The sequence below is a fragment of the Balaenoptera borealis genome (genome assembly GCF_965194805.1).
Source record: "Balaenoptera borealis genome assembly, chromosome: 16".
NCBI lineage: Eukaryota > Metazoa > Chordata > Mammalia > Artiodactyla > Balaenopteridae > Balaenoptera > Balaenoptera borealis.
In genome coordinates, this window is record NC_138872.1 from 80,315,763 (window position 1) to 80,341,525 (window position 25,763).

The 25,763-nt window shown below is 57.6% G+C and overlaps 1 protein-coding gene across 5 annotated transcripts in view; it reads left to right on the plus strand.

Moving 5' to 3' along the window:
* DTX2 (deltex E3 ubiquitin ligase 2) overlaps nt 1-25,549 on the plus strand; it is a 34,037-nt gene extending 8,488 nt beyond the window's left edge. For 4 of the 5 annotated variants that reach the window (XM_082360586.1, XM_082360589.1, XM_082360588.1 and 1 more), the window contains 9 exons: nt 3,858-4,214; nt 6,486-7,122; nt 13,348-13,448; nt 18,307-18,447; nt 20,825-20,898; nt 22,038-22,196; nt 22,881-23,042; nt 24,268-24,357; nt 25,006-25,549. In XM_082360586.1, the coding sequence (XP_082216712.1) occupies nt 3,947-4,214; nt 6,486-7,122; nt 13,348-13,448; nt 18,307-18,447; nt 20,825-20,898; nt 22,038-22,196; nt 22,881-23,042; nt 24,268-24,357; nt 25,006-25,233 (1,860 nt within the window). In that variant the 5' untranslated portion in view covers nt 3,858-3,946 and the 3' untranslated portion in view covers nt 25,234-25,549. The remainder of the gene's footprint in view (nt 1-3,857; nt 4,215-6,485; nt 7,123-13,347; nt 13,449-18,306; nt 18,448-20,824; nt 20,899-22,037; nt 22,197-22,880; nt 23,043-24,267; nt 24,358-25,005) is intronic. The other variant, XM_082360587.1, reaches the window with a different exon arrangement.
* The last annotated feature ends 214 nt before the right edge of the window (nt 25,550-25,763 follow it).

Genomic DNA, 25,763 nt, shown 5'->3' on the forward strand with positions numbered 1-25,763 from the left:
CAAATGAGGTTTTTTTTGTTTTGTTTTGTTTTGTTTAAATAAGTATATTTAGGGATGGGATTCAAGCATCAGATTTTTTTTTTTTTAATAAATTTATTTATTTATTTATTTATTTATGGCTGTGTTGGGTCTTCGTTTCTGTGCGAGGGCTTTCTCTAGTTTCGGCGAGCGGGGACGTCTCACTATCGCGGCCTCTCTTGTTGCGGAGCACAGGCTCCAGACGCGCAGGCTCAGTAGTTGTGGCTCACGGGCCCAGTTGCTCCGCGGCATGTGGGATCTTCCCAGACCAGGGCTCGAACCCATGTCCCCTGCATTGGCAGGCAGATTCTCAACCACTGCGCCACCAGGGAAGCCCAAATTAGGTTTTTGAACTGAAGCTTGGGGATGGCTGAGGCTGTAACAGAGAATGGGTGCATTGACACGGCCGCTGCGTGTGCATGATTGCTGCGTTCGAGGGGAACATCAGTGGGCGTTCTGGGCATCGCCCCAAGTGTGCCCCAGGCCCCTGGAGCAGACGGTGCTCCTCTCTTTCGGCGTGTGTGTTTTAGACCCTCTGGGATACTGGGCATTTGAAGAGCTGCAGTCCCAGCTTTGGGTCAGCCCCAGCTCTGCCCTCAGGGAGTTCCTGTTCTGGGGGGTGGTGAGAGGGGGGACAGATACTGAAACCAGTAAATGCAGTGTGTTTGGATAAATGGAGAGTGCAGTGAGGACGCACAGGAGGATGGGGTCAGCACTTTCTGTTGAAGGTGTGGCTCGAGTGGGGCGCTGTGGCTGAGTCTGGAAAGATGGGCATGTTTGCTGGGGGCTTAGGCGCAGGGAGGATGGAAGTCTGGACATGGGCACCAGCAGGATCAATGTCTGGGAGGTGGGAAATGGCTCCGAATATTCTGGCACTTGCTAGAATTTGATGCAGGTGGACAAAAGGTGGAGGCCTTGGTATTAGTGGGGACAGTGGCCGGTCATGGAGGGGCCATGTGCTGTGTCTTTCTCATCTCTGGGTCTCTAGTACCCTGACAGAGCCTGGACCGTCGTGTGCCTGTGGTCTGTAGGCCGAACACGGTCATGAAAAGCTTAGGTGAAATTCTCGAGTGTAGTTCTCAGGCTGTTTGGCAGAGTTCTCCCTAGTTGGTTCATCTGGGGATGTGTGGACACGCTGGAACATACCACGTGTGCTGGTACATGGGAGGCCCCTGCTGCCCGAGAGATGAGTGACAGCTGCCAGGAGGTGCCAGGGGGAAAGTCTGGGCTCAGGAGTAATTGGCCCTGAAACCAGTCCTGTGATTTGTACCTGGATGTGGGTCCAGAGGCCTCTAATTACAGGCGCTGAGCTAATAAGCTTGCCAGCCATCTCGAGGGCATCCTGGGTCTAATCCTCCAGGGCGGGATGTGTGCTTCTGTTGGAGCGGTTGGCAGCTCAGGGGCGGCCCTGGCCCCCCCCTATGTGTGCTCAGAGTTATTGCAGGCCTGACTCATCGCCCGTGTTCTCAGGCCGTGTAGCTCAGTGCCGCCCTGGGCCGCCACTCCTCCCCCAGACTTGAGGAGTGGGAGGTGCTGGGGTGGAGGGGGGCAGGGAAAGGGAGGGAGGCCAAGATTTGCTGATATCGGCTGTGTGCCTGGCGCTGTTCTGGGTGCTTTATACACACCTATCCATCTGAATCCCCTAGAAAAGCACTTAGAATAGAGGTTGATATGTCCACTTCCAAGCGAAATCGGGCTTGGAGGGCTTAGGTACCTTCACCAGGTGACACAGTGAGTAGAGTGCAGTGAGTACGCGGCGTGTGGACGCCAGAGCCCGTGCCTCTTCGCTGTCTCGTGCTGCTCCAGCTCTGCCTTGCTTGTGGGGCAGGTGGTCTCGGCCTTCTCACTGAAACCCTGCTGGAGTGCAGTCTCAGGGACAGCAGCGAAAGCCCAGGGTCCCAGCCTCATTAGTGGCCATGTAAGCGAGTCACCAAAACCACCGGGGCCTCAGTTTTCTCGTCTGCAAAACAGGGGCAAAATTCGATGTCTGTACTTAAAGGGATTGTGTGGGAATCGGAGCAGATGATGTGACTGGGAACCCTGTTGGCACCAGGGCCCTACGTGGACGTAACAGCTGAGGGTGCTCGCAGCTTGAGACGCTGGCTCCTCTCTCCCTTCCTCCCCTTCCCCCCACCGCTTTCCCTTTTCTCCCTCCCCCCTCTCTAAGCAGGTGGGGTGCAGAGAGGCTGAGAGGCTAGAGACGGCTTAAGCATCCATAGGATTTTTAAAAAAATTTTATAGCTACTTTTATTTTTATTTATTTATTTATTTTTGGCTGTGCTGGGTCTTCGGTTCGTGCGAGGGCTTTCTCTAGTTGTGGCAAGTGGGGGCCACTCTTCATCGCGGTGCGGGGACCGCTTCTTCATCGCGGTGCGCGGGCCTTTCACTATCGCGGCCCCTCCCGTTGCGGGGCACAGGCTCCAGACGCGCAGGCTCAGTAGTTGTGGCTCACGGGCCCAGCTGCTCCGTGGCATGTGGGATCTTCCCAGACCAGGGCTCGAACCCGTGTCCCCTGCATTGGCAGGCAGATTCTCAACCACTTCGCCACCAGGGAAGCCCAGGATTTTAATGTTTATCTAGGGTGGAGCCCAAGGTAGAGCTCATGCTGAGCTTTCCTCGCTAAGAAAATGGGCATTAGAGCCAGTTGATCTGGGTTTGCACTCTGTGCTACCACTTAGCAGTGTATGTGTGACCTTCAGTAAGACCTTGACTTCTTTGTTTTCCTGTCCATAAAGTGGGAGAAATACCGCCTTGTCCGTCTGTTTGGCCCCGTTCCTCTCTCACCCTAGGAGCTTCCACAGACCCCCTTTCTTCTTCAAACAGCTGCAGGCACATAGAATCTTCATCTGCCTCCATTCAGTCGTGCTTTGAGCTAATCCGTGTATAACACATGCTACATGACACGGCCTGTGCTGGGGCTGGCGAGGTGGCTGTGGACAAGGCCAACTCGCTGGGTGTCTGCCTTCTGAGGGGGCAGAAAGACAGGGACCGCCATATGTGTGTGTGGGCATTAGGGTTCTGGTCGGTGCCGTGGAGGAGAAGTTCATGTGACGGATGGCCTGGGAAAACCCTGAGTGATGCAACTGGGCGGGAGTGACTGGGAGAAGACTGTCTTGGGAGATGGGTGTAAAGTCTTTGGACCTGACCGCTAGTCAGCAAGGCCCAGGCCCAGGGAGTGGGGTGCAGAGAGGCCAGAGAGGGAGGGCTTCAGCATTCATAGGATTTTAATGTCTATCTAGGGTCTGCCCTCTGTGGTTAATGGTGCGGGAAACCAGGGCAGCCTGGAGACCTGGGCAGAGCTAGGACCCACCCACGCTTAGAGTCGCCTCTCTGGCTGTCCTTGAGCCCCTGGTCCTTTCCGAGACATAGTTTTTTTTTCATCTGTAGCATAGCAGGTGTTAATATGTGTCTCACAAACAAACCTGCTTTGGAAACCTGTGTAGCGTCCTCACAAAGGTATAAGGGGTCATGATGGCCTCAGTCCATAAAGGATTGGGGTGACTCATGAAAATACGTATAGTATAAAAGGATACACTTAGTAGTTGGGCCAGAGGGAAATTATTGGTAAAAGGACAGAAGCAGGGCTGATGATTAGCACCCAGAATTCACCCACTGTGTCTTCCTGGACATTTGCAGAGGTAAGGAGGCTGCTTGATTGACTCCGAATTCTTCCTGGCTGCCTGAGCAAAAAGACAGGATTAGGTACTTGGTTCACGATGCCCTTAAGGTATTAGGGAAAAAAGTGACTGTGGAAAAGCATGATTTTTTTTTCCCGCACTGAGACTGATTCTGGCAGGGCCACCGTGTTCGTCGGTAACTGCGTGTCTGTCTTGTTTCAGGTCTCCTGGAAGCGCTGGGCAATGGACCTGAGACTCGAGCCCAGAGTGGTCTGAAGCCGTTGGGGAAAACAGAGGGAGTCCTGGGGAAGATGGCCATGGCCCCAAGCCCTTCCCTGGCTCAGGTGTACACCAGCCCGGTGGCAGTGGCCGTGTGGGAATGGCAGGACGGGCTGGGCACCTGGCACCCCTACAGCGCCACTGTTTGCAGCTACATCGAGCAGCAGTTTGTCCAGCAGAAGGGCCAGCGCTTCGGGCTGGGGAGCCTGGCCCACAGCATCCCCTTAGGCCAAGCTGACCCCTCACTGGCTCCTTATATCATCGACCTCCCCAGCTGGACGCAGTTCCGCCAGGACACTGGTAAGGCACTTCCTGCCTCGAATATGTGTCCAAGTGCCTGTTTCGGGCTGGGCGTCGTGCTAGGTGTTGGGGGTCACAGAATTGACTCTCAGCGTTATCCTGCCCCTGAAATGCACACAGTCAGAAGGCGGGTGCTGGGAGTGATAGCAGTGTGAGATGTTCCTTAGTGGTACAGGGTGCCTTGGGAACACAGTGCAGAGGCCGTTCCAGCCCCTTTCCCCCTTGTCTCCCAAACCAGAAATGCCTGCTTCCGCCCGCAGAGGTTCGAGGGTCTCGCTGGCAGCAGGCAGGCAAGCAGGCCAGCCGGCATGGGGGTGGCACACCATTGCTAGTTAAGAGGGCCTGGTGATGGGTTCCAGCTCCTGTATGATAGCTGTGTCGCATGGGCAAGTTACTTCACTCTCCTGTGCACTCATGTTTCTTTCGTGTGTGTGTGTGTGTGTGTGTGTGTGTGTGTGTGTGTATGTGTGTCTTTTGCTCAGTATTACTGAGAAGGGGGCCACCAACTTCTTCCCAGAGCTGTGCACTATCCCTGTAAATCAGTGGTTCTCAGCTGGGGGCAACGTTTGGAGACATTTTTGATGGTCAGGACTATGGGGCGGGGTGCTACCAGCATCTAGTGGGTAGAGGCCAGGGACGCTGCTAAACATCCTACAATGTACAGGACAGCCCCACATCAAAGAATTATTAGCCCAGAATGTCACTAGTGCCGAGCCTGAAGACTCCTGCTCTAATCCCTGTAGCAGCCTCCTCAAGGGTGTGAGGACTCAGGCTTCCAGGCAGTGGATGCAGATGAAAGTCCCTGCCTTCATGATGTTCGCAGTCACTGAGAAAGGCAGCGCACAAGATAAATGATTCGTGAACTGTGTATGAGTTAGGAAGCAATGAGTGTTTATCAGGAAATGGATGTGTAAAGCGCAGGGAGAGGTTTTTTTTTGTTTGTTTTTTAAAGTTATTCTTTTTTTTTTTTTTAAATTTGCTGTTCTTTATTTATTTATTTATCTATATTTATGGCTGTGTTGGGTCTTCGTTTCTGTGCGAGGGCTTTCTCTAATTGTGGCAAGTGGGGGCCGCTCTTCATCACGGTGCGCGGGCCTCTCACTGTCGCGGCCTCTCTTGTTGCGGAGCACAGGCTCCAGACGCGCAGGCTCAGTAATTGTGGCTCACGGGCCTAGTTGCTCCGCGGCATGTGGGATCTTCCCAGACCAGGGCTCAAACCCATGTCCCCTGCATTGGCAGGCAGATTCTCAACCACTGCGCCACCAGGGAAGCCCGAGAGGTTGTTTTGAAGTTTGAGCTTAGGTGGCCTGGTCACCAGGAAGGGCTGGGGACAGGTCAGGAGGGAGGGGCAGGTCGTGCAGGGCTTTTCCATCCCTTGAGGGGCTTCGACTTTTCTTCTGAAAGGAGGAACCCTGGGAAGATTTGGGCAGAGGAGTGACGTAATCTGATTTGGGGGTTAAGAGCATCCCACTGGCTGCTGAGGTCGGGAGACCAGGTAGAAGGTAATCGCAGTGATCACCTTTTGAAAAGTACTGTTGGAAGCATGGCCCAAATTGATTTTTTTCTTTCTCTCCTGAATCGTCAGGTTTGGTTTATTAATATAAGCCAACCACAGGTGTTTCCTAATAGTTGCTACCTGGGAAGTCCAAGGGAATCTATGTACATCCATGTAAGAGAACTGTGTAACAGTTAATAAAGAGTTTTACAAAGTTTTAGAGACATAAGAAATACTTATGGCATAATACATGAAAACAGGAAAATTTTTCAGTATGATTGTCAGCTACACCTAAATGTACATGCCTAGGAGACCAGACCGGAAGGAATATGTTACAATATACAATATACGTCGTGTGCTTTCCTCTTGGTGGTTGGATTATGGATGATTTAATTTTCTTCAGACATTTTGTTTTCAGTTTTTTAAGTCAGGCTACATAGGTTTCATCCTTAGGAATATTTTGAGCCACAGCTGGTCTTTGACCTAAGCGTCCAGCATCCCTCACTCCTGCTGAGAAGCGCTGGTCCCTGTCTGCCACTTGATCCCTTTGATCCACAGTTTCTTTGCATAGAGAGAGCTCTCTACCCTTCACCCCAAATTTGGAGAGAATAATCAATGTCAGCCTTTAGGTCAGACAGCAACATGACCCATATATACACCGTGATCATGTTTTATTTTGGTTGTAGGAAAAAAAGAATTTTTAAACTCCCTTTTTTTGGGAGGTGGTGAGTGGCTAGCAGATGAACTTTATATGTGCAACGCTCCTTTTAAAACAGGCACCATGCGGGCAGTGCGGAGGCACCTATTTCCCCAGCACTCGGCCCCGGGCCTGGGCATCGTCTGGGAGTGGCTGAGTGACGACGGCTCCTGGACGGCGTATGAAGCCAGCGTCTGCGACTACCTGGAGCAGCAGGTGGCCAGGGGCAACCAGCTCATGGACTTGGCTCCCCTGGGGTACAACTACACCGTCAACTACGCCACCCACACGCAGACCAACAAGACTTCCAGCTTCTGCCGGAGCGTGCGGCGCCAGGCAGGGCCCCCGTACCCAGTGACCACTGTCATCGCTCCACCGGGCCACACGGGAGTGGCCTGCTCTTGCCATCAGTGCCTCGGCGGCGGTGCAGCCGGCCCCGTGTCAGGCCGCTACCGCCACTCCATGACCAGCCTTCCCGCCTACCCAGTCCCCCAGCCACCCCACAGGACCGCCGTTGTTTTGGGGGCCCACCAGGCCTTTGCTCCGTACAACAAACCCTCACTCTCTGGGGCCAGGTCTGCGCCCAGGCTGAGCACCGCCAACCTCTGGGCTGGGGCGCTGCCCTCCCTGGGGAACCAGCCCCTCTACCGCTCCAGCCTCTCCCACCTGGGACCTCAGCACCAGCCCCCAGGACCGTCCGCTGCCGGCGCAGCCAGGTATCTTGTGTTACGCGGACGGTCGTTTTGTCCACCCGCATGCCTTGTCAGTGGGCTTGGGTTTCTGCTCTTCTTTAGCTGGGAAGACTCCCCCCAAATGCCTGCAGACGCGGCACCTGCCTCCTCGGCTGTCCCTGCTACGTCATCTCCTTTGCATGTGTCACGTGGTGCCGAGGTGCCACGCTGTCCACAGCCTTGTGTCCCGGGGAGCCTACGTGACTTCTGGCACTTGAGTGCTGGTAGTTGCCACATGGGTTAAAACCAGTGATCCTTTCATTGACTCAGGAGAATCGGGCTCTCTGAGCAGTTAAAGATTTTTTTGGCTGTGCCTGTGTGCCACGTAGCTGGGGCTGGGTACCTGAGGACATTTCTCTGACTCCGTCTGTGTGCCCGGCCCTGAAGTCAGACATGGAAGGTTCAGCCCTCTCCCTAAGCCCACGGTCTCATCCAGGGAAGGCTGTGAGCCCAGTTTTGGTGCTTAAAAGTTGGTTGAGGAGAGAGCAAACTGCTGAGCGTGTTGGGGGTGGCAGCAGGTGACATAGGGCAGCTGCTGTGCTGGTACAGTCCATGCCTCATAGGGCACCCTGAGAAAGGTGATGAAATGGGCCCCGTCCAGACCAGGTGGCACTTTAAAGTGGGGAAACCCCTGAGTGGCCAGTGGTGGATGCATCTGGCATGCTCAGAGACCTGTCACTGACCAGGGGCCTCGTCATTGATTATTATTGAGGATCTGGGGCCTGGAGAACATTTTGAGTACTCAGAGTGTTAGCCGGGAGGGGGGCTGATTTCTGAGAGAGGGTGACCTGGGCGGGTGGTGACTGGATGTGTGGGCCTGTGGCCGCCCTGTTTCCCTGGGAGTCGGCATCTTGGTGCCACCTCACTCACCCAAGCCCACCCACCGGCCCCCCTGACCACGGGGAGGGCCGAAGCGTCCCCGTGTGGCCGAGACCTCCTTGGCAGCTTCTCAGGCCTCTAGTATTTTTTCTAGTTAAGTTTCAGAGGACCCTTCCAGCTTCGATAAGACAGTGACAGCTGTCACTCACCAAGCACGTGTTATAGCCGGGCCCTGTTCAGCAGGCTGTGTGGGTGATTTCGTGAATCCTCCCAATGGCCATATGGTAGGGGGTGTCCCCAGCTTACAGGGGAAAACATTGAGGCTGACAAGGTTGGCAGCACAGCCAGGAAGTGGCAGAGCTGGGATCAAACCCAGGCCCCTTGTGGGGCATGTGGAGTTTTTTGGGGTTTTTTTTTAATTTTTTTTTAATTATTATTTTTTTGTATTTTGGCCACGCCGTGTGGCATGTGGGATGGTTCCCCGACCAGGGATCAAACCCAGGCCTCCACAGTGAAAGCTCTAAATCCTGACCACTAGGCCACCAGGGAACTCCCCACGTGGAGTTCTTGAAGCTGCCTGAAAGGCAGAGTGAGAGGAAGGCAGAGGGCGTCCTAAGGGGTGCGTGCAGAAGCCGCCAGTACACAGAGGAGGGGATGGGCCCCCTGGGTCCGGGTGTCTTCCTGTGTGTCCTTCAGGAGTTGGGGCACGTGGATCTGAGATCTCTCTGGGAATTGGGAGCACAGGGAGGTATGGCCTGGGCCTTCTCTGTGGGCTTGCACAGAGACATAAGCAAGCTGGGCTCCGTGCCAACCCAGTCCCTCCCAGTGCTCTGTGAGGCCCCTTCCAGTATGTGAGTCAGTCTGTTTTAGAGAAAAACATGTCACGTTTGCCAGCCCAGAAGGGTTATCAGCAAGGCTGGAGCTGCTTTTATGACTAGGTCGGCTTTGCCTAGCCTCCTGGGGCTTATGTTCTTACAAATTCACTGCAGCAAGTTTCTAGATGGTTCTAGAGCTGGGATTCTGGGATTGAGCCAGGCGACTTCATGGGCTTTGTTGCTTTCTTCTGGTATGGGGCGCCCATCAGTCTCCCCTGATAATTCTCTGGGGTCTCCCCTCCCCAGCCTGAGGGCCCAAGAGGCTGCTGAGGTGGGTCCTGCCAGTACCGTCCAGGCCAATTACAGAATGGAAGGCTGCCGGGCCAGATGGCCTTACCTTTGCTGCTGGGTCGTGCATGTTGCTTACCCTGCTGCCCTGCGTTGTAAACCAGGAGGGAGCCGGGCCGGCAGGCTCTGGCAGGTGAGACAGCCTCAAAGGGGGGCCTGCCGCCTGAAGGGGGTGTTCACCTGGACCTCCTGCAGCTCCTCAAGAGCTGGGAGGGGTGACATTCACTCGCAGGGGCCAGTGTTTTCCTGTCTAATTTGTAGTGTGGTCCTCTGCAGTTAACCCTTCTCTAATGGCTGTTGTAGAGCCAGAGGGGATTTAATAAATCCCTGACCTCTTAACCCAGCAGGGCCGGAAGGATTTGAAAACACCTGGCACCTTAGTCTTCTAGCGGCTGTGGTATAGTTCTCAAAGCCAAGTGAATGTCAGCAGCATCAGGTGAAGGTTACCGCGTGTGTGGAGGAGAAAGTGTTTACTGGTAGCTGCTGGGAAGGACATGTGAGTGAGTGAAATCAAAATTTGTGGAACCCATGTGGGTTTTTTTTTTTTTTTGTAACCCACATAGTTTCAAATCACTTCTTGCTCAATCTGGGTAAAACCTTGGCTGACTGATTTGCCTGGTGCCCCAGGAGCCTTTCCGAGTAGGCAGTAATCCATCTAGAAGATACATGATTTGTCACTGAGCCGCTGAGTTTAAGTAAATTTCCTAGTAGCTGAAGTTTATCCCTTTAAGCACCAAAACTTGTGTTTCAGTGATGTTGGATGGAAAACTTTCCAAAATGTGTCATGCACACATTCTTTAATAGAGGGTGTGCCGGCTGGTTTAGCATTCTGATGACTCGGGGTGGTGATTAGGACCAGCCCTCTATTGCAGCTTTGGTGTGGCTAGGCCTCGGGGTGCTTTGTCCCTGCACTAACCTGGCCTAGGAAAACGGCTCTCATCGTGAGACCCCTAAGCAGAAAGTTTGCTTTCGTCAGCTCTGTTCTTGCTGCTGCTGTTCTACCAGCCTCTGAAAGCACCCCGCTCCCACCCAGTATCGGCCAGGCTCTTCAGACTTGTGGGATTGGGGTCCTGGGTTCCAGTGGGTCCTTGCCCCTGACTCGCTGTAGGCCCTCGGCTCCACTCTGTTCTCTTTCTGCGTCTCTCTTTTCCTCTCTGAAGGTTACGGAATTGGGCGGGTCAGTTTCTGAAGTTTCCTTTTGCTCTGATAGGGCTGTGGTTTTCAGGATTTGGTGAGGGCCCTGCAGCTCTCCGGGAGCCGCCTTGCTCCGCTGAGACCTGGGAAACAGTGGGCATTTGGATCGTGCTGCAGATCGAGCCTCGCAGACACCCTGGGGGTCTTTGGGAATTATTCGCATCTTACAGGGAGAGAAAGTAAAGCTCAGAAAGGGGACTCGACATGCACCAAGGCACCCAGCTTTTAATCGCTGCGGGGGCTGGAAGGGGGTCCCAGGCTCCACACCGTGTGCTTCTTGTTCTGCGCATGCTCAGAGGTTCCCCGGTGGGTGGCAGCCCATGGGGAGCTGGAGGAAGGCTCTGTGTGCCTCACTGTCCGGCCTTCTCGCTCTGCCCCCTGTTTGGGACTGTCCAGTCCTGTCTGGAGAAGACTAGAAATCTTCCTGTCTCGTGTTCCCAGCTCCACTTGGAAGCTCCTGGAGATGGTCCCAGACAGGCAAGGCAGGGAGGGCCTAGTAGGTAGAGCCAGGAACCCAGCAGGCGGGAGGGGTGCGTGAGGCAGGTGGGAGGGAACTCTCGGAAGGGCACTTCATGGGCATATGGTGCCCCCACATCGGGGACCATTCTGCCAGTCTGAGCCCTTTAGAGGACGGTGCAGGGAGATCAGCGACCTCTGAGGTTCTGTCCACCCCTGAGAGTCCCCATCTTGGGACCCACTGGATCCTTTTACTGCTCTGTCCCTTCTGACCACAGCAGAGAAATGTATGGGGGAGGAGCTGGGGAAAGTCACGGGGGAAGTGACAACATCGTGAGACCCCTAGGCAGATTGAACTTAGTCGTGGTTCCTGGTCCCAGTTCCAGGGTGAACTGCTCATTGGAAGCCTTACCGCCTGTCTGCTTTCTGCTCTAGAACCTAGGCCTTCTCCCCCAGATACGTGCCTCTCCCCAGCAAGGGAGGATCCCGCTTCTCGGACCCCCGCTGGGCCAGTGACGCCCAGCCCGCTGAGTAGCCCAGTGCAGTGGCAGAGCCAGGCTTCGGCTTTCCAGCTTCCCGGTTATGGGCTCAAGCTTAGTGCTCCCTGTCGGGTTGGCCTGGGAGATGAAGGATGCCTCCAAGGGCTGTATCTTCTCAAATTCTTCGCTTCTAGAACTTGAGCATTGAAGAAACAGGCTCAGGAAGGGGGTGGGGCGTGGCTTCAAATTAAACAGAGTTTAGCGGGGCTAAAACCTTAGCCCTAGTGTCCTGCACGCCTAGCCCCTCCCCGCCCCCCCCCCCCCCCCGCCCCGCATTATCAGAGCGCCCTGATCCAGTTCCATTGTCCTCTTGGGGCTGAGGGTAGATAAGGGTGGCAGGAAGCGTGGCCGCACAGGTTATTCTGTTTGGGGAGAATAGTCCAGAAATGAAAACCAGTACCAGCCAGTGTGAAATTTTCTGATTTGGATCAGAACCAGCAGCTCCCTATTGTGTCCACCAGTGGGACCCGTGACCCAAGGCCGGCAGTAGGGAAGGATCTGGGCAGCTTCCAGAAGCATTTGCCGTAACCAGGTGGTTGCTGGTTTGCCGACCGTTGTAAGGGTAGCACAGCGGACTGGAGGCGTCCATCATTTCCTGAGCACCTTCCCAGCTCCTGGATCCAGGCTGGGCCCAGTGGAACAGAGAGGAACATGCCCAGGGCCTGTCCTTGGGGAGCTCCAGTGGAGGGACTGCGTGGAAGGGTTTCATAACCCTTCCCACTGCATCACCTTGAACATGAGCAGTGCTGGATTGGAGGACGCAGTCACCGGGAGGGGGAGGAGGTAGCAGGCATGTCGGGCCATCTACGCCAACTGTCCCCAGGGCAGGGCTCCCTGAAACCATAATGGCATGGATTTATTACCGTTTAAAAATATAACGGCTTAAAACCAAGTGAGAGACCTGGAATTAGTCACTGTGGGAAGCAAGACCTTCATTGAAAAAATAATTCCCTTTATTTTGAACTAATTTTGGATTTACAGAAAAGTCACAGAAATAGTACAGAGTTTCCCCATCCCCCTTCCTTGACTTCTTGCGTTAACTTCTTTCGTAAACATGGTGCGGCTGTCAGAACCAGAGGCTCACCGCTGGTGCAGGACTGTTAGCTAAAGACTTTCCCACTTTTCATCAGTTTTTCCTCTGCTGTTCTCTTTCTGTCCCACGATCCCACTTTGCATCCAGTTGTCATTTCTCCTCCTCCTCCTCCACCTGTTCCTCCTCTTGTGGGTAAAACAGTTCCTCAGTCTTTCTTCATCTTCCATAACCTTGACACTTTGGAAGAGTTACTTTTGTCAAATGGCCCTTAATTTGGGTTCGTCAGACGTTTTCTCATGATTGGACAGAGGTTACGCCGTTTTGGCAGGAACCCCAAAAGGGGTGTTATTTCCTTCTCGGAGCATCTTCTCTTGGGGTTCCTGATGTTGGTTGGTCCTATTACTGGTGGTATTGGTCTGGACCACTCAGAGTGGTTTCTGCTGGACTTCCGCTCTGCGGGGAACCACACAGCCCTCCTTTTGGTGAGTTCATAATTCTTTTAGGTTTGTCTTCAGAGTCTCTGATTGTCCAGGAGAACGTTTCTTGACAGCCAGAGCTTCATTCTCAATACCTTGTAAAAAGGTGGGGCTCATCCCCAGCAGTGTTCTTTCGTGTCGCTGCCCCGTCCCTGCCTAGCGTTCCTTCCCCTCCCCAAGGCCCAACTTGGAGTTTGACTTTTGTCGCTTGATTTTCACAGGGGAAGGATGGCGGGCCGGCCTCTGGCTTAATATCTTAAGTATTCAGATTCTCTTTCTTGGTTAGTTTGGGTCTGAGAGTAGTGAACGTCAGATCTCTTTGTTCCTCCTTCCAGATACTCTTCATCGGGATCTTTTCTTTAAAAAAAAAGAAAACACCAGAAGCCCTCACTGCACAGAGGCAGCTGCGGGAAGTGAAACCACAAAGGGGCCTCGGCAGCACCCGTGTCTTCCTCACTCGGTGTTTCTCCGGCTTCTGTTTCTGCTAAGTCGGCTCCGCACATTAAGCTCTGCCCTCTCTTCTCCCCAAGTGCCTCCCTGCCCGGCGGTCCAGCGAGCAGCCCCAGGAGCGTCCCCGCCACGGTGCCCGTGCAGATGCCGAAGCCCAGCAGGGTCCAGCAAGCTCTCGCAGGTAGGCAGGCTGCTCCCTGGTCCAGGTTCCAGAACAGACTGTGTCTGGCAGGGCCAGGACTTGGGGGCAGAGGAGAATGCGTGGGGTAGGGGGAGGAGATTGGGGGGCAGGGGTCTTGTTACCCTGTGTGTTCTCATGGAAACCCAGAGAGGCTCCTTGGGGGGCGGTGCCTTTTTTCAGTGATGGCGTATCCCCCAGCGGGTGAGCCTGGGTGCCTGTTCGTTTGTCTCGGTGTTGGGGCGGGCGGGGGGGGTCATGCCTGATGACGGTGGGTGCCCTGCTGTGACCTTTCCCCACCTTTTACGTTTTCACATCACCTTGAATTATGGTTCAGGAGTTACTTTTCTGTCCCGAGATGCTTTAGGCATTTCCCTAAAGGGGCCCCCTGCGGAACTCATAGAGCTATTTTGGCTGGAGTTAACATTTTGAGTAAGTGCTTTTGTTTCTGACTAGATCTTTTGTTAACCTTACACCTTTGAACTGTTGTATTAATTAATTTATTTATTTTGGCTGCGTTGGGTCTTTGTTGCCGTGCGCCGGCTTTCTCTAGATGTGGTGAGCGGGGGCTACTCTTCGTTGCGGTGCGTGGGCTTCTCACTGCGGTGGCTTCTCTTGTTGCGGAGCACGGGCTCTATGTGTGGGCTTCAGTAGTTGTGGCACATGGGCTCAGTAGTTGTGGCTCGCAGGCTCTGGAGCACAGACTCAGTAGTTGTGGTGCACGGGCTTAGTTGCTCTGTGGCAGGTGGGATCTTCCCGGGCCAGGGCTCGAACCCATGTCCCCTGCATTGGCAGGCAGATTCTTAACCACTGTGCCACCTGGGAAGCCCCAAACTGTTTTTAAAATTCCTCTTGCGGGTATTAGGAAGCCACTGAAAGTTATTTTTTAACTTATGGGAAATGTAAAATCGTACATGAAGATACACTGAGGAGTCTGGTGAACCTCCATCACTTAAAGATGGAGGCAGAGGAGTGAGCTAACCAGACTGTGTGTTGGGTGAGTCACTGTGGTAGCACAGGGGGGATTGGAGGGGACCAGGCCTAGAGGCAGGGAGACCCTGTGGACCTGGACTTCATGCCTCAGGCGGGCCAGCCACTCACTAGGGCCGTGGCAGTAGGTGGAGGTAAGGGCTTCTGACTTGGTGGTTGGACTGCTTATGAGAGGGAAGGAATAGAATGAGGCCTGGTGTGGCCTCAGCTGCCGACAGAGATAATAAATCATCATAATTAAGGAGGAAGGACTAGGGGTTTTGCATGTGTGGTAACTCATTTCATCCCAATAGCAACTCTGTGGGGGAAGAACTTTGATTCCCATTTTACGTTTAAGGAAACTGAGGCTCAGAGAACTCCGAAAACCTCCCAGGGCCAGCCAGCCAGCCCTTGGCAGAGCTGGGATTCAGCCCCAGGCATTCTTGGCCTCAGAGTCTGGGCTCTTTGCTGTGAGGCGATGGGGCGATGGGTGGGGCGATGGCTGTGGCTGTCGACAGGCGGAGCTGTCCCAGATCCAGGGAGGTTTGGACGAGCAGTTCAGAAGAGCAGCGTGGGGTGGAGTGGGGCGGCCTGTGCCCCGCCCGGAGTGAGCTTACGGAGACCTGGCGGGATGCCGGGAAGAGGAGCCCTTGAAGGACTTGGAAGGACCAGTCAGAGAGGCGGGAAGACAGGAGAGTGGGGCCGGGAAAGCCCCAGGAGGGGAGGCTTTCAGTCTCTCACCTGCTCAGCCATCAGCCCTTTGCTGGGGCAGAGAGAACAGTGAGCTAAAATGTGGTGACTAGAAAGTCCCTGCCCAGTTTAGGTCTTCTCGTGGCATCCGATGCCACAGGTGATTCAGGCCTGTGTGTGTGTGTGTGTGCGTGCGCGTGTGTGTGGTGCTGGTTTTGTTGGAGAGAGGTTGTGGGGGAATGGGCCCAACCTCCCCGCGCCCAGCTCCATTCAGCTCTGCGGTCCCTGAGGCTTTAATACCAATGCCGTGATCACCTCTGCACACAGCTCAGAAGTGGTCTGGGTGCTGAGGAGCTCTCGAGGCTGGACCCTCTGCAGGCCACATCCTCTGTGTCCCCTGCCGCCTGGGCTCTCACAGCGATCCTGGAGGCAGGCAGGTATTTTAATCTCCATTTACTTGTCAGGGAAACAGACCCCAAAGGTTCAGGAACTGGATCCCAGTGAGGAAAGAGTAGATGAGCCGGTGGCCAGACGCCGCCCCGCCTGAACACGTGGCTCTGGCTCATACCTGAAGCTGGGGCCGCTGTGTGGGGCACCAGGGAACCAGGGATCCTGCGCCCACCCCCAAGAAGCAGGGTCTGGAGAGACCTCTCAGCTGGGCTGCAGTTACGGATTCGATTATGGATTTGGGAATAGGCTCGCCACATTGAGGTGAGCACCTGGGCACAGGGGTCTGCAGGTAGGTCTCCAGCCCGCGGATGTACTGCTGAAGGGCTGCGCGCCCCTCTCGCTGGTGGAGGATCCACCTCCGTGTCAGCCAGGCGCCTCAGGTGATGGCTTTGCTGCCTGCGGCCAGGCCAGGGCCTCTCCTTCAGGGGGGTGGGGAGGAGTGGGCCCCCGAGGCTGGGGCCAGGCTCCCACCCTGCGAGGGAGGAGGAGTGTCTGCATTTTACGCTACCAAGACCTGCCCAAGACCGGTCAGCCAGTGGGGAGTGGTACTGGCCTTGAGCCCAGCTTGGTAAGGCCGGGGCCAGCGGAGGGTAGGCTTGGACCTGAGCCCTGGTCACTAGACGAAAGGCCAACGCTGGACATCAGAAAGGGGGTGTCTGCACACCTGCCCATGTGCAGGACCTGCCAGGGGCGCCGGCAGATCAAAATGAGAGCAGGAAAAGCCATGGCTATCCGAGCTGTTACGGTGATTTGGGGAATTTGAGGGGGCTGTCCCTGAGCCCTTGCTATTGGGGAAGATGTGATGGCCACTCTTGGTCCCCCCCCCCCTCCCTCCCCACCGCCCAATCCTGTCCACTGGACGCCGCTTTTGTGAAGTGTTAGCTCTGGGGTGATTTTCACACTTTTTCACAAGAAGGCAGACCTGCAGGGCATGGGCTGCTGGTCTGTGGGCGTCTAAGTTAAGACTTCGCTGTCTGTGGCTTGAATTCGGAGGAGCAGGTCCTGCGTTGAAAAGGGCAGGAGCGTTGTTCACGCTGGGCTCTTGCGGGGCTGACGTGCTGGCCTCAGGGATGTCTGCTGCCCAGCAGGCCGGGACCGGGCACCTCTTGGAGCAGAGGGAAGGAGACGGAGTAGGAGGGGGCGTGGCTGGTTTAGCTGGGCAGTCAGGGAGGGGCAGCCAGTGAAGAGGGGTCTGCTTGTTGGGCGGGAACTGGTGCATGTTGGGGCAAGTACAAAGCTCCAGAGTTCTCCTAAGGAATTGTTCTCTTTTTTTCCATCTATCTGCCCCCTGTGCCTGCTTGTCATTTGGCCCACCTGATGTTTAGTTCCAAGGGAACCCACAATTTGAGCCCAAGAACAACCTTGGGATGCTGGTGGCATCGAATTACCTGATGAGCGGGCACCCAGTGGCCAGCCTCGGTCTTCTGACGTGCACTTTGGTGCCTCCTGCGGGGTGACCACCACAACGCACCCTGTGCTGCCCAGGCTGCCGGCCTCTGCTTCTGTCCCTCACTGGGCGCACTTGCCCCATTGAGAGCCTTCGTTCTCTGGTGGAGGCCACAGTGGGGCCCAGTGGATCCCGAGGCCAGATCTCTCCTCACCGCTCTGGATCGCCTCTGGAGTGGGCAGCAGGTCCACCTGGCTTGTCCGCTGTGCCCAGACCCCTTGCCAGATTCTGAGCACCTAGAAAGCCCCCCTAAGGGAGGTGCCCGAGGGGAAGCCCAGCGCTCCCTTCCCTGGGGGAGGAGGTGCTTTTGAGCCTGACTAGGGACGGGGAGGATTGGGTAGAGGGTGCTGTGGACAGCAGGGTGGCTGAGAGTGTGGCAGGAACGGGGACTCCAGCAGGAGGACGTGCTGTGTTCCAGGTCCCTGGGGAGCGCGGGTGAGGGTCCGGCTAGGATGCCTGTGGAGCGCCAGGCTGAGGAGCGAGGCATCCCTCCTGCAGGCATCAGGAAGGAGTGACAGCATTGGACAGTCCACTCGGCGCGGCTGCCTGCTGCGGCTCCCTCCCGCTGTGGGCTGCCCCTGTGCTCCCACCCAGGGCAAAGGGGACCAGAGAAGGAAGCCACGGCCTGGGACCTTAACTGCTCCAGAGGAGTGGTCGCAGGGGCCATGGGGACGCCTCGGTGGGGGAGCAGGCCCAGGGCAGCATTCCCGCTTGCCCGCCCCAACGATGGCACTGAAGGCACCTAGACGGGCCAGGTGCGGCGTGCAAAACAGGCAGTGCCCCAGTGGGGGCAAGGTGACCAGGAGCCGAGGGGGCGCGGCCGAGGGAGCACAGAGGGAGGACCGTGAGCTCCAGCCCATCTGCGTTTCCATAGCTTGGCTGCGCCCTTCTGTGTCACCCCTCTGCTCTCCTTCCTCATGCCTGGCACAGAGAGGCGCCCACCAGAACTGCTCAGGAGGCTTCCTGGGGTGGCGTTCTGCCCTCTGCCCTCCCGATGCAACAGACTCGCCCCCTGCATGCTCCAGGCACGGGCTGATGGGTTGCTTGTACAGACCCCTTTGGAGCTTGGGGCCAGGGCTTCCACCAGCCAGGCATTTCACTGGTTCCTGACCCAGAGCTTAGCCCTGCCGGCCCCGGTAGGCCCTGGCAGCCTCGAGCAGCCGGATTCCCCGGGGAGATCGGCAGGTCCTGATGGCCGTTGACAGTGCCAGCTAGACACAGCTGGGGTTTGTGGAGGTCACGTGCTGAACGACTCCTTCTAACGTTTCTCCCCTCTCTGCATGTCTGATCTCGCACCCCGTGTAGGCATGACGAGTATTCTGATGTCAGCCATTGGACTCCCTGTGTGTCTTAGCCGCGCACCCCAGCCCGCCAGCCCTCCCGCCTCCTGTCTGGCCTCTAAAAGTCACAGCTCAGTTAAGAGATTGAGGAAAATGTCCATGAAAGGTAGTTCCTGCTCACAAATACTCTCTGGCCTCTGCTAAGCCTCCTCCGAGTCTTGCTGCCTCTGACTCTTCTGCACCGATCGCTCTTCTCTGACCACCACGGCCCTCCGCCGCTTCCTTCGAAGGGCCAGCCCATGTGGGGCTACTTCAGAGGGGTCCCCCGATGACCACTGCCCTGGCCGTGTGACGGCCAGGGAGGAAGGGGTTTCAGAACCGTTGGAAGGTGCTGTGAGTTTTAACAAAACTCAAGTGGAGGGGCCTGTGGGTAGTAAGTTCTAAACCTGCCATTTCTAAAGCCGATGGTGGCTCTGCTTGCATCGTTGGGCCAGAGAAGTGTGACCGCTCCGGTGACCTTCTGGATGGTGTGAGAGCGAGCATGGCTCTGGCTCCGCCAGTCCTGGGTGTCCAGCGCTCACGGGCTTTGTGAGCTCACACAAGCATCCCGTTCATGAGCGGAGCGCCTCCTACATGGCAGGTTGGTTGTGGGAGGAATAGGAAGTAAATACGCTCGGAAAGCGCCTGGCACGTAGTAGTAGTAGTAGTAGTACGGAGGTTGCTCTGATCCTGTTCACTGCCTGTCTAACCCCCGCCCAACAGGGGAGGAGGGAGGCCAGGGAGGGGCGGGGCTAACCCTGCCCAGCCCCACCCCACCCCTAGCAGTCGCTCCTGCCCTGCCCCCCCTTCTTACTCTGCCTCAGAGGGCGGCAGCTTCCTGAGGCATTCGGGTTTGCCCAGGGAAAACAAGGCTCTCAGCAGACGCTCTGGCCTTCCTGGGCTCGGGTGTCCCTTTCGTGGGGTAGGCGGTCACCTGGCTGGCCCCCTTTGAGAAAAGTGGCTCCTGGAGAGTTACCTCCAGTTCTGAAAGGCTGCCTGGGCACGGGCAGGCAGGAGAGGAAGAGGTGCTCAACCAGGCCTCACCGGAGGGATCCCAGGGTCCAGCTGGAGACTGGCCTGTCCCTAGTCGACGTGGCCTTCTAGACCAGGCTTTTCTAGAAGGCCTCCCCCCCTCAATCTGAATAGAGTCCCAGCCAGCAGGATGGCCACACGGTGCCGGTGGGGATTGTGCTTTTGCCTGGCTTTCTCCCCAGTGACCAGAGTCAGGGTCCTAGAAGTCTGTGTGTATGGGGGTGTGTGTGCGTGTGTATGGGGTGCGTGGTCTTCCTCTGCCTCTAGCTGTTTTCCAGGTCGTAGCAGCTAATGCCTTTACAGTGGTCACGGCTTTGGTTGGTATTAGGTCCGCTTTTTAGATGAGAGAACCGAGACTCAGAGGTGACCTGATTTGGTCCCAGCCCAAGAGCCAGAATCCAACCTGACATCACCAGGTCCCCGCCCCTCTCCTCCCCTCATAACTGTCACCTGGCCTTCTCTGGTCTAGAGGGAGCTCAGGCTTGTAAGTCTTTGCAGCCACAGGCTGATGGCCGTGAGCTTGGGTTCACACCAGAGCCCCTCTGGTCTCAGGGTCTAGGACCAGGAGCTCCCCCTGACCTTGAGACAGGATGACAAGCCCTGCCGGGATCACTCTCCCCAGGCCGCGCTGGTCTCCCTGGTCCCTCCCCTCTGCTCCACTTTGCTGTCCCTCTGTGACTCTGCGGCTGCCTCTGCCTGGAGAACCCCTGCCATGCTGATTCTCTCTCTAGCTGGGGGCGGTTCTTCTCCTTGGGGTGGGGCCTGTTTGGTGCAGGGCCTCCCCTCCGGGCTTCCTGCACAGGTGCACACAGAGGAGTGGGAGGTTTCGAGAGGAGGGGGCGGGGACAGAACTGTGGGCAGCTTAGGAATCGAGGAGACGCGTCACTGACACCCCACAGTCCAGGGACAAGCCCAAGACTGTGGTTTGCTGTGGCCGTGTGGCCGTCATCTGCAGTTGGTGTGCGCAGATGCCCCCATGGGGTAGGCACGCACTACACACTTGACTCAGAAAACTTACTTCTCTTACCGAGACTTTCTTACAAGAATGATGAAAGCTGAGTAAAATAACACGGCCAGAATGTGCTCCAGAGTGTCTGTTTTAGAAGCTGCTGTTTGACTCTTCCGCATGTCCTCTGAAGCCTCGGACAGGTTTTCTGAGTGAAGGTGTGCAGGGCCGTGGCCGAGGCCCCGTCGTGGCTCCTGAGGGCTGTGGCCAGTTGCTGTCTCTGCCCCTCTTCCATTTCCTCCAGGGCTCCTGGGGCCGGGCCCCCAGCGGGTGGGAGCTCTGGAGAGCTCTGGAGCGTTCTGCGCCTGGCCCAGGTCTCTCCTCTCCTGCACACTAACCTTCCCATCTGAGCCGCCCTAACATCCCTCCCAGCAACTTGGACCGCTCCCTGTCGTCCTTTCTCTCTCGTTCCAGCATCTCCAGTTCGTTCTCCTCGGGACACCACTTATGTTCTTCTCTCTTCTAGGAGGGCCTCCAAAGCCAGAGCCAGAGCAGGTGATAAAAAACTACACAGAAGAGCTGAAGACGGCCCTGGATGAGGTGCGTGTCACGGGAACCACGCTGCTTTCGGTTTTGTTTGGAAACGAGGGGTGGCTTAGACGAGGACGCCAGCCTGTCCCCTGCTGGAAGGTGCTTCCTGAGGAGCCTCTGGCCTCGTCCAGAGAGCCGTCCTGCCCCACTGGCTGTTGGGAGGGCCGGTCAGGGTTCCTGTGGTTAACCCGGCCTGCCAGACCCCCATCACGGCTGCACCTGGACCTCTCTCTGCTGAGACTCGCTTCGGGGCTATGGCACCACTTTTCTCCGATTTGAATGGAGAGTGCTGGAGAATCTGGAGGGGTGGGGTCAAGGTCATTCGTGCCAGTCCAGAGCCGAGGACTCTCTTGTCTCTTTCGCCTGCAAACTGAGTGCATAGGAAGCATCTGGTGGGTAAAGGTTTGGACAGAAACCTGAAAGTCATCCTCACGTCGGCCCCTCCCTCCAGCCTGCTCTGCCCTCCCCCTTCACAGCTGTGTGTCTGTCTCTGCCCTTGTGCTCACCCAGCACAGCTGGGCTGCTTTGCCCCCACCCCCGCCACCCCCCCTCCAAGCTGCCGTCTACACAGCTGACACGTGGCCATGATAATTTAGTACCCGCTGCTCACAGCCCCTCAGCCGGGCCCCCGACGTGTAAGACGAAGCCCCAACCCCGAACGTGGCCGTCAGGGCCTCCCGGGATCTGGTCCTCCTCCGACCTCCTCTTGTCTCCTGCACCCTGGTCGCCCCATGCCCTGCAGGTGCACCGCCCCTCCCAGTGGAAACGCTGGCTCCTGCTTCAGAACGTTCTCTTCTCTCTACCCGAGTGCCCGTTCCCGTGCTTGTGCGTCTGACAAGTTCCCTTTCCCTTGTAAAGCCCAGCGCTGAGGGCCCCGCCCGTACTTACCTCTCTGCCTGGCTGCTCCGGCCGCCGTCTCCGCCCGTGCTTCAGTTGTTACACCTGCCCCCACGCTTGGTGCCGCCTGCCGTCCCCTCTGCTGTGGTGACGGTGAGCCCTCTGTGCTCCCAGCCTCCGGAACAAGCACCTGTCGGGTTGAGTTAGACTGGGGTCAGGCACTTCAGCAGATGAAGGCCGGTCCTACAGGACTCGCCCCCTGTGGCACGGGGGCCGTGGGTGAGCGTTCCCCGGGTTGGGTCTCCCTCCAGGACTGCATCATCTGTATGGAGAAGCTGTCCATGGCGTCCGGCTACAGCGACGTGACCGATAGCAAGACCTTCGGGCCGGTGGCTGTGGGCCGCTTGGCCAAGTGCAGCCACGCCTTCCACCTGCTCTGCCTGCTGGCCATGTACTGCAACGGGAACAAGGTACCCACGGCCCGCCGGGGCCAGGGGTGGGGGTCGGGGTCTCCTTCCCGCAGCCCGTCCCCGTCATGTTGCACTTAAGCAGGTGACGGGGGCTGCCGTGTGAGGGGCCCAGGGCCCGCTCGGAGGCAGCCTTGAGATGTCTGCAGCCCTGGCCCTGCAGCAGGATGGGACTGGGGGTGGCAGGTGATGCCTGGTTGCCCTGCCTTTGGTGTAGTTTAGCCGGAGTGGACAGGTCAGGGGGACGGAGAGAACGAAGGCCCGTGGTGGGCCTTGGGGCCTGGCCTTTGCACAGTGTCCCCGTGCCATCGTGGACCAGCCAAGGTGCCAGCTCATCAGTCCATCGTTCACAGGGTTTTCCTTTTCATCTTAAACGTGACTCGGCTGTGCGAGCTTTTGCTCATAAACCTCATTTTCTTACCTGATGCCAGTCTCTGGGTACCTTGTCCCTTTAATGAAAATTGCATGAGCTTCTGGGGTAAAACGTGTCTTTCCAGGGAAGCTTTTGGAATCAAGTCTTTGCGAGGAGGCTGCCTGGGAGTTGGGCACTGCGCCTGGGACCCACTGTGTGACTCGGGGCCAAACCCGTGTCCCTGGGGGCCTCTTTCCCTTCTAGCCGGCGGGGTGGCTGGCCTGGGCGCCTCTCAGGGGCCCCGGCTCAGTCCACGGCATTCTGCCTGGTCCCAGGATGGAAGCTTGCGGTGTCCTTCCTGCAAAACCATCTATGGGGAGAAAACTGGAACCCAGCCCCGGGGGAAGATGGAGGTGTTCACGTTCCAGGTGTCCCTCCCCGGCCACGAGGACTGTGGGACAATCCTCATAGTCTACAACATTCCCCATGGCATTCAGGTAAGGGGCCCCGGCACAAGAGGAGACTCCTCGGATCTTTCTGGAATCAGCCCTTCTCGGGTGCTGTCCTTCCTCTCCCACCCCCTCCTAGCAGTCTGCGCACCCCGGGTCACTGTGAAGGTGCCTAGGCTGCCAAGTCAGGCTATCGGCAACCAGGAGGCACTGGTGCTGGGAGCTAGAGCCAGCTCCTAGGGTTGTGGAAGCAAAGAGGTGGCCCTAGCCCTTTCCTGAGCCAGGGAGGGCTTCCTGGAGACAGAGGCATCTTCGCTGGACTTGTACTGGGCGGAAGGCCAGCAAGCGTCTAAGCAGGAAGAGCGCTTTTATTGGGCTGGCTGGCTGGCGAGCCCACAGGGGCAGAGCACAGGGTGGGGAGGGCTGGCTGGCCTGACTGCTCTTGAGGGACCCGCTCAGTGGCCTGATTCAGGCCTGCGTGGGGTGTGCAGGGACAGGAGCCCAAGCTCACTGGGGACCCAGACGGGAGCCCTGGCCCCTGAGGTCTCTGCCTTGGACCGGCGGGGGGCGGATCTCAGAGCCTGGGCAGGTTGGGAAGATACAGGGTAGTGGGGGCCAGGAGTCTGACGGGATGTCACTCGGTTTTGTCTAATTATGTGCTTCCGCTGGTTTCCCTACAGTTCTCCGTGGCTCAAAGTGAAATTTAGAAACACTCCAGACAGCAGTAGAGCCACAGAGCGGGAGGGGACTTGGGAGCTGTACACGGCGTGTCACCGTGTGGCCGAGGGCAGAGCAAGGGCCGTGTGCGGTTCCAGCCCCCAGCCTCTGTCCAGCCTGCCGCCACTGTCTCGGGCCCCGCTCCGGCCACTTCTAGAGCGAGAGTGGAGGGGCTGTGTGCCCGAGTGAGGGTGTCAGGCGGCGGGCCCTGCCCTCCGGTCCCGAGAGCCCAGTGCCCAGAGGGCCGCCAGCGAAGCAGGCGCTTCCGTCCCAGCCTCTAAGGGGTCCGGGCTCTTCAGGGAAGTGGAGGGAGTTAGCCAGAGTGTCTGATGCCAGGCTGAGCGGCCCGGGTTCAGGGAGGGCAGTCGTGGGTGGGCGCCGTGTTCACGGCGGGTCTTCAGAGCGAGATGTGAGATGGCAGTTGATTTGGTCACTTGAGCGCAGCAGTAGCCCCACCTGGAAGGCAAAGGGGTGAGGCTGGGCTCCCGTGTCCGAGCCCCTCTGCAGCCAGAGGGCCCCTCGGCTCCCACTCCCGGCGTCTGTGTGCCTCCTGCAGGGCCCGGAACACCCCAACCCTGGAAAGCCGTTCACCGCCAGAGGGTTTCCCCGCCAGTGCTACCTTCCGGACAACGCCCAGGGCCGCAAGGTGAAGGCCCGGCCGACGCCCCTGGGAGTGGCCCCCCTTCCCCCCGGCTGGCAGCTCTGGGCCCAGCTGTCTGTGTGCAGTGGGAGGCGGTGGGGTGGGGAGGGCCCAGCTCGGCGGCCTACACCAGATCTGTCTCTGCTCACCTTCTTACTGCGACAGGGAGAGGGGGACGAGGCCTGGGGGCCGGCTGGGGTGTGGGCCACCCCTTCCCGGGGACCTGCTGTGGGTCAGGCGTCCCAGGTGCCCGGGGTCCAGGGAGAGACGAGCTGACCTCACAGGTGCTCCAGTGGGAGGACGGGATGGGGAGGCGCTGGGGCCGCTCTACCCTGGGTCGGGGGGGGCGGCCTGCAGAGCCACCTCTGCACTGAGACCTGAGTTGGGACTTCCCAGCTCTCCGAAGGCCGGGGAAGAGCGTGCCCGGCAGACAGAACAGCCGGTGTGGTGGCTTTGGGGTGGGGACAGCTCCGAGGGTGTGAAGAGGCTTAGGGAGGTGAGGGGGTGTCGGGTGGGTGTCTGCTCTCCAGGCCAGCCCCGGGAGCTGGGGTTTGTTCTGAGCGCTTGTTCACGGCCTTCTTCTTCCCCCCTCCCCGCCATTCCCTCCCCTTCCCCCTCTTCCTGCCTCCCCACCATCCGCTCCCCCTTGGGCAGGTCCTGGAGCTGCTGAAGGTGGCCTGGAAGAGGCGACTTATCTTCACAGTAGGGACGTCCAGCACCACGGGGGAGACCGACACGGTGGTGTGGAACGAGATTCACCACAAGACAGAGATGGACCGCAACGTGACAGGCCACGGCTACCCCGACCCCAACTACCTGGAGAACGTGCTGGCTGAGCTGGCCGCCCAGGGGGTGACTGAGGACTGCCTGGGGCAGCAGTGACCTGGGGCGCAGGCGTGCTCCCCCCGAGCCCAGGCCACTCCTGCCTGCCTGGCCCCGTCCCCCGTCCCCACCAGGCCCGGGTCTGCGTGGGAACTGGGAGAGCCTGGGAGTCATACTTGGGAGGGCTTCGGATGCAGCTACCTCAGTGCGTGGGCCCCTCCATCCTCGGTGGGCCGCGTTGGGCCCTCGGTGCCGGGGGCCCTGCAGGGGGTGAGGAGAGACTGCCTGCTGCGCCCCCAGCCAGGGGCGGGCCTGGGTCTGGGTCAGCTTCTCATACCTCAGATGTTCTGTTTGCAATAAATGCCCTATAGCCAAAGTCAGCGGGCCCTGGTGGGTTTCTCAGTGGAGAGTCTGCGTGTGTGTGCACGTGTGTATGTGTGTGTGTGTAAAATCTGATGTGTGAAGGCCAGCACACACGTCCTGCTGCGTCAGAACAGGAAGGGGCCTTACAGGCTGCCCATCCAACCCCCTAAATGAAGAAACCGAGGCTGCAGTGAGGCCAGGAGCCGGGCACTGCCCTGAGCTGCTCC